At 46.7% G+C, this 8,634-nt stretch overlaps 1 protein-coding gene across 1 annotated transcript; it reads left to right on the top strand.

The window, feature by feature from the left end:
- Positions 1-1,298: 1,298 nt before the first annotated feature.
- LOC117560175 (cytochrome c oxidase assembly factor 1 homolog) lies at positions 1,299-8,289 on the top strand. The gene is given in 5 exon segments (XM_034236998.1): positions 1,299-1,352; positions 1,354-1,393; positions 4,694-4,845; positions 5,793-5,869; positions 7,808-8,289. Coding segments are annotated over 5 exon segments (420 nt in total). The 3' UTR covers positions 7,905-8,289.
- The last annotated feature ends 345 nt before the right edge of the window (positions 8,290-8,634 follow it).

Genomic DNA, 8,634 nt, shown 5'->3' on the forward strand with positions numbered 1-8,634 from the left:
GGACTCAGTACTACTAGTGAAACTATTCCCACAAGTACTATGAAGTACTTTTACCGTGTACTTTTTGAGTAATCCTCTTGTCAAAGTCCCCTCCTGAGAACAATAATGCATGTTTTCTGCTATCCTTAACAAGCATTGAAAATATGTTCTTCATGAGACTGATAGGATGCTGAACTCTCTCCCCTCCCTCCTCTGACATCTCTCCCCTCTCCGCCCTGCCTCCCACCTTTCCCCCCTGCCCCAAATGGACCTGGACTTTAACCCCCCCCCCCCCACACACACACACACACACACACACACACACACACACACACACACACACACACACACACACACACACAACCTTCCCTCATCCAGCACCAGTCACTTTTATACCCATCTCCGCTGCTACTGCACTGAAACTGTACTTTGAACATAATTCTCTCTTCGCACTAAAGAATACTTGCATTAATGTAAATTCATGTTCTTTGGATTGTGTTTTTTAAAATATATTATTAACTACTATTACTTAGTTGTATACCCCGTTATCTAGGCCCTTTTTGTATCTTGTTGTATGTCCCACTGTGGGACTGCGAGAAATGGTATTTCAAGATGTCTGTATGTATAACATAAATGTTGACAATAAAGCTGACTTGTTGGACAGAGTATTTGAAGAGGATATGGTAGACATGATATCAGCACTACTCCCAGTCAGTACTCTGGTAGCAGCTTGTTTACCCCTTGGAAAGTCTTTAGAGTCTGGTCTGGATAGCGGGTCTATCCTTCAGCACACTGACGCACCCACTCTGGTTGGCCTCTTATGCTGCTGCTGTCTTTAACATCTGATTATTTATCTGCTCCTAGTTCGTTACCTATTATAACAGGACCTTCTGACGAAAAGGTTTTTTATTTGGATTCTTTGAATAGTGAAATCACATTTAAGTGAAAATGTTATACCTCCCAAATTGGTACGTAGGTCGTGGGAATTATGCCAATTGCTTTTGTTATTCAGCTACAGATTCAACGTTCCATTTACACAATCTTTTTTGCTGACATGGCCAACATCTTTTAAGAACAAAATTCTGGCTGCAAATACAAAAATCAACAGCACTGAATAATGAATGTTGGAATTTAAATAAAGTGTGAACCTTGGACAAGCAAACCGAGCTCATAGAAAGGTTGCACCCAGTCCGTCATCTTTCCACTATTCCGGCTCCATTCATTTCAGAGGTTGAAATACAACAGTTAGCGAAACAAGTGTACACCTGTTTTAAACTGATCACTGCTGTCTGTGCAGCCTCACAGGAAAGGAGGCAAAGATGAGGGTTTCCACCAGTCACCTTCAGCAGCTCGCCATCTTCACCACTGTGCTGACTGGGGGGGGGCATCGGCACCATGTACTATCTGATGCAGAGTGAGTACAACTACTCGGTTATGTGTTATCAACACCATCAAGTAGAGGCCTCAATATGTGATCAAATAACAGTTGAGCAAGCAAGCGCTCTATTTTCCATGTTCCTGTTATACTTATATGCCAGCTGCTAGGCCCGTCTGTTTTGAAAACAGAACCACATTTTGAAGATGGATCAAATAGACGGATGAGACTATCATCGTTCACTGGACTTCAAGTATATGAACAGTTTTAGGTCGGTCATCACGACCAGTTTTAGGTCGGTCAAAAACGTTTTGAATGGAGTTTGGATCTGTGCTAGGCTGAGCTACTGTATCATTGTTACTGCAACAGCATACTTTTTGGATCACCTGCATTCGTACTAAAAAAACGTCCGAAACTCAGCGGCCCGCTTGCTCACCTCCACCCGACGCTCCGACCACATCACCCCTATCCTCCATGACCTCCACCCGACGCTCCGACCACATCACCCCTATCCTCCATGACCTCCACCCGACGCTCTGACCACATCACCCCTATCCTCCACCCGACGCTCCGACCACATCACCCCTATCCTCTATGACCTCCACCCGATGCTCCGACCACATCACCCCTATCCTCTATGACCTCCACCCGACGCTCCGACCACATCACCCCTATCCTCCACCCGACGCTCCGACCACATCACCCCTATCCTCCACCCGACGCTCCGACCACATCACCCCTATCCTCCATGACCTCCACCCGACGCTCCGACCACATCACCCCACAACCCTCCATGACCTCCACCCGACGCTCCGACCACATCACCCCTATCCTCCATGACCTCCACCCGACGCTCCGACCACATCACCCCACAACCCTCCATGACCTCCACCCGACGCTCCGACCACATCACCCCTATCCTCCATGACCTCCACCCGACGCTCCGACCACATCACCCCTATCCTCCATGACCTCCACCCGATGCTCCGACCACATCACCCCTATCCTCCATGACCTCCACCCGACCACATCACCCCTTTCCTCCATGACCTCCACCCGACGCTCCGACCACATCACCCCTATCCTCCATGACCTCCACCCGACGCTCCGACCACATCACCCCTATCCTCCATGACCTCCACCCGACGCTCCGACCACATCACCCCTATCCTCCATGACCTCCACCCGACGCTCCGACCACATCACCCCTTTCCTCCATGACCTCCACCCGATGCTCCGACCACATCACCCCTTTCCTCCATGACCTCCACCCGACGCTCCGACCACATCACCCCTTTCCTCCATGACCTCCACCCGACGCTCCGACCACATCACCCCTTTCCTCCATGACCTCCACCCGACGCTCCGACCACATCACCCCTATCCTCCATGACCTCCACCCGACGCTCCGACCACATCACCCCTATCCTCCATGACCTCCACCCGATGCTCCGACCACATCACCCCTATCCTCCATGACCTCCACCCGACGCTCCGACCACATCACCCCTATCCTCCATGACCTCCACCCGACGCTCCGACCACATCACCCCTATCCTCCATGACCTCCACCCGACGCTCCGACCACATCACCCCTTTCCTCCATGACCTCCACCCGACGCTCCGACCACATCACCCCTATCCTCCATGACCTCCACCCGACGCTCCCCATCAAACACCGCATTGACTTTAAAATATTACTTTTCACTTTCAAAGCCCTCAACAACCTTGCCCCCCCTCTGCCTCTGTGACCTCATCCAACGACACACCCCCACCCGTCGCCTCAGGTCTGCTGACGCTAACCTACTGTCTGCAGCCCATCAGGACAAAGCTCCGGACCTGGGGTGACGGGGCCTTCGCAGCAGCCCCCCCCTCACTCTGGAACCCCCTCCCCAGCCACGTCAGATCCGCCAACACTCTCACATCATTCAAACAATCCCTAAAAACTCACCTTCTCACTCTTGCCTTCAACTCCTAATCCACTTACCCCTCGCCCTTATTCCTCCTAGCTTAGCACTTTCTACTTTTGTTGTTATTTTGTTTTACTTGCTTGTAAGCGCTTTGAGCGCCAGGAAAAGCGCTTTATAAATGTATTATTATTGTAGCTGCTCCATCAACACACACACAGCTCCATCCTTGTTAAAGAGGCCCAAATAAGGACATGTTCTCTGTTTGACTGTGAGGCAAACAGAGACAACATAAGCAAACAAGTTGTAAGACTAGGTCAAACATAAAATGATAATAAAAAGACAGTATTTTGAAGAAACTATTAAGCATTAAAAAGACAAGTATGAAAACCACATTTAAATATACAACAAAAAAAAAATATTTTAAAACGTAGGGCTGTGTAGACATGAGCAAAATATATTCAGAGAGCTGAGCATGAACACAGTATGAAGAAATAACATGTTCTTCACATGATGTGCATTAATGTGATGCGGCCATGCACCGTCACCACCTGTTGGCGGAGAGTTGTAACTGCAACGCCAACAAGTTCACAAATCAATACAAACGTTTTATTTTGAGTTACTGTTTTTGAGTTGGCATGTTAGTGTAAGCAGTCTCTAAAAAGCTTCACTATATAAGAGGAAGTGATGATGCGGTGTGCTTCTTCTGTTGCTCTGCTGTAGAGAAGAAGCTTCTCAGTGCAGACAAGATCAGGGATGGGAGTTTTGTGAAAGGAGGATTTAACAACTGGCGAAAGGCAGAGGAAACATTTAGAGAGCATGAGAAGTCCCATCAACACACAGGCCGTCAACTAACTGGCAGCATTAAAACGAACACAGATGAATGCACTGCTCTCACAAGCTGTTGCTAAAGACCAAATGACTGCATTACGTTATTACACAGGGCGTGTAGCGTGATCCCTACACGCAGATCACGCAGACTGCATGGGGCCTCACCTCGCGGACGGGGCCTCATTTTGCGGGGAGAGCCTCATCTGAAGCGTGAACGCGGCGCACCTACAGGCTCCGCTAGCACCCCCAACACGGACTGACTTCCCGCGTCCCTGTGACCGTGCAGTGGGTGTCCCGTGCAGTGGGTGTCCCGTGCCTTGTCAAATTTACACAAATGTTTTATCATCGCCTTTCCTAAAATGGTGGCCCACATGCTTTACTAAAATTCAAATAATTAGGAGGACTTGCTCTTCAATTTCTGTCAGAGTTGCATCATTTGAACTGCTGTCATTTTGTACCCAACTGACGGTTTCACTGCCTTCATGCAGTGCTCTTTGACTGTGAATTTCAAGTGCTTTTATTCATTATAATGAACCATTTCACTGCTTTCAGCACCTTTGACTTGTTATTTGATCATTCTTTTCATTCATTTTTTGTACAGAGAAATTTGTTCAGTCGGACTACCACAGACTGGCCACGCAGAAGTTGAAGGCATGTCCCGTTGCCATGGAGCGGCTTGGGGCCCCGCCTTTAACAATCCACAACATTCATCTAACTGACAGAGACAACCGCATAGATCAGAGCACTGCACAGGTACTCTCATCAAGTCGTAAACATGCGTTAAACTGTAAGGTGGTTAACAAAGCTCTTTTTAACAAGAATTATACTTTCAGAAAAGGTCCAGTTATTAATGCAACCTCTGGCAATAATCACGTTTAACATTAGCGAGCTCCGAAGAATGGATTGTAATTCGTCAGCGTAGGTCGATCCAGGGGCGGACTGGGACTACAAATCAGCCCGGGACTCTCGACCGGCCCACTTCGGTACCGCAAGTAATTACCGCTAGTAAATTGTCAACGGGGGGGGGGGGGTGCTGGTGACTTATCCGACCGGCCCACTTCAGTACCGGCCCACCGGGATTCGTCCCGAACGTCCCGATGGCCAGTCCGCCCCTGGGTCGATCACTGTTTTGACGATCATTTCATTCTATGGATTGTCAAATTAGCTGGTCATGACCAAATATGATTGCTAGCGCTATATTATTGATGGATAGATTCAAAGGCTTTATTGTCACGTGCACAGCAGCTTCAGTGTAGATATGCAATGAAACTCTTAAGTCACTCCAACAGTGCAACATAACATATATATATACATTCCCAAGCTACTGTGGCAGGTAGTGCATGCTGCCGCTGCCGCTGCTGCCGCCGCTGCTGCCGCCGCTGCTGCTGTACAGGAATCCTGTTTATTTCAGAAAGCAAAATTGTGATTATTATTAGACTTATTGTACTGCCCTTACTGTTATAGCCGTTTATCTTTTTAACATGTTCACTGTGAGCTCATCGATTGATCTTATGTCGTTGCGCATGGGCCAGCAAACTAGTTTCAAACTGGGGTTTAATACAATTGGGAGTTATCTTTAAGTCCGGAAGGTGAGGGTGGTTTGGGATTCAAATGGTGGGCAGCTGTGCTTCCAATCATGTCGTGCAAAGCTCTGCCGTCTGTCTACACTGCAGATGAATTAGCATTGTGTTGTGTTGCAGATCAAGATCCCTGTGACTGGTTCACACACTGGAGGTTATCTGTATACGTGTTCAACAAGAGACCTCGATACCAACAGGTTGGTACATTCTGTATTGTGAGACAATTATTATTCTTTATTCAGTATGTTGTGACAGAAATATGCATGTAAATCATTTTGACCACAACTCCGTGCAAATGTACAGTGCATGTTCCATATACATTGCATATGGAAGATGACAACAACACAAATATATAAATACACATATTCACAGGACCCATACACAGTAGGTCTGAATACACACACGCACAGTAGAAGCAGCATGGTACAGTAACATCCATGTCAGCGGTGCAAAGCAAGCTGTTGGTATTCTGAGGCAAATACATGCATGAAGCGTATTTCCTGCCATGTAAACAATTTGAGTGAGATGCTCTTCAACCAGCTGAATACATAGATATTTAATGTGTAAAAGCAGGACCATTAGTAAATGAATCTGCAATGTCTTCATATACATTCAACAATTTTAAATGAATGTCATTATTTAATTATTTCCTACACTCTCTGTTTTCTTCAGTTCAATAAACATTTGGTATGTTCATAAATCTGGCTCTGATTTATGAATTGTGCACAAGAAGAAAACCCCCCCCACACACACACACACACACACTCACACACTGGTAGATTATAACAGGGTGCCCGAGTGGAGCTTTCCCCCCCCCCTGTCGCCTGTCATTATGATTTGAATTTGGATTTTCTAATGAGAGAAGTTGTAGAAAACATTTCATTTTATATAAAAAGTGATTTGTTCCATGTCATTCGTGTATTTTTCTTAACGGAAAGTTATTTATTTCTAAGCTCCAAATCCACATGTTCCCCTCAGTGGCCTTTGTGCCCTGAAAACATGTGTGACACCAAAAGCCGAATGGCCTTGCCCCTGAAATGATGAAATTCCAAGCCTGGTTAGCACCAAGCGGTACATCAGCGCTAACGGGCATGATTTCAGTCTTACTTTTATGGTCCTTAAATACCGTCTCGGCCACTGCGCTCATCGCTTCCTTCTCCATCCCGCCATCGGTGAATGGCTTTTTGTGCTTAGCTAAGATGTGCGCCACTTTAAATGATGCCTCCGTTGCCGCGTTGGCCTCCTGCGTTGGTTGGGTGAATAAACACTGTTTTTTAAGTGTTGCTCTCCTACTGTGGCATAATCTGTTTTCTACCGCCGTATGTTTCATTATGATTCTCCTTGTGATTGACGGACAACCTGTGCAGCCCATGTATTGATTCCATCCGATAGCTGCTATGATACAAAACAACAGGAACACTTCTACCTGCTCTCCATAATGATCAATGACAGCGAACGGATGGTCAACAAAGTAAGGTCAAATAAACACAATCACACGAAGCCTGGTTTGTGTTGCCTGACTTTATAAAGTGTGTGGTCGCGTTCTAGTCACTTTGCTCAGCGCTACTGCTTACAGCTTTAATTTGCCGTACTCGCCATGAACTGTTACTGTTCAGGTTAATCTCGCCCCCCTCCGGCGTAAGCGTGAATTATCGGTTCTTGGTTCTTTCCGGGCAGCCGAGTGGGGCCAGCTAAGAACAGGAAGAACCAGAGCTTAATGAGGCTCTAGCCCGGAACCGGCCTTGGAACCGGTTTGGTGGAAAAGGGGCAACAGAGACCCAAAAGTACTTTTACTACTGTATCGTATTATTGTCGATGGCTTTATGTATGATCACTATGACAGATGAACAGATGGCCACACTTCATCTAAACCCACAGCCACGCTCCTTATGCGTGCTGCAATTTTTTTAATCCCGGAGCAGCGTTCCGGTGTGCTCCGGCAGCACTACACCCCTGATAATAACACATTGCCAAACATTATCTGAGCACTAACTCAACGTTATCCAATGCAAATCAGTTCTGGACCAGACTTTAGATCTGATGACACAAACAACAGATTGACTCAGCAACTGCTCTACTAAAACAGACCCAACTCCCATATCTTTCAACAGTTCTGTTTGTATCCTTTCATACAGGTGGAGTCTAAAGCAGGCCGTTCTGAAACTGAAGGAAGGACAGACCATTGACCTGCTGAACCCTGCTGCAGCACAGAGCTTTGACACAGAGCTGTGATTCAGCGAACACACCCAGGCACTGACCAGCTGTGTGTACTAAGGACAACAGTGTTGTTGGTCTAACTAACAGTAAGAAGATGGAGGTATATTAAACCAAATAGCAGATCTTTTGAGGGGAGCAGTCACACGAGGCAAATGTCTTTGAACGTCACAGCTTCTCACCGACTGATCTGGATTTGTTGATATTTTGTATTAAATGATGTGATGAAGGCTTTTTCTTTGTTATGCTGATGCTGGGGTCATTTTGATTTCACCGGATAATGGCTTTAGAATCAGAACGTTTAGCACACAGTGCTCCAAGTGGGCCGGTAGCATATGTGCTGCTATTATTGAATGCCTACAATGAACCAGATGAAAAATAAATGTGGCACTTCGACATTTGACTCTTTGGCGTACCGTGACTTCATCTATCAGCCTCTCAAATCATGTGTAATTGATCCCTTTGGCATTAAAATGAAAACACTGCTTTACCCAGGGAGCACTGCTTCCCAGCGGGTACTGACTGCTGCATGCGCATTACGTTAGCGCTCAGGTGCTTACATTAGCCAACCTAAACAACCTAAACTCCATCCTCTGCTCTTGTCGGTTTGATGACGTGACAAGCTTCTGTTATGTGTGCGGGACCTTGTCTCAATCAACAAAGCTGCAACACTGTTTTGCTCTAGCCTAAACCCTAATGTGTGTTTGTTTACAAAGACTGATGTCGCACAGGCGGCTGCGCTGGGCTT

This window comes from Gymnodraco acuticeps, unplaced genomic scaffold, assembly GCF_902827175.1.
Source record: "Gymnodraco acuticeps unplaced genomic scaffold, fGymAcu1.1, whole genome shotgun sequence".
Classification (NCBI taxonomy): domain Eukaryota; kingdom Metazoa; phylum Chordata; class Actinopteri; order Perciformes; family Bathydraconidae; genus Gymnodraco; species Gymnodraco acuticeps.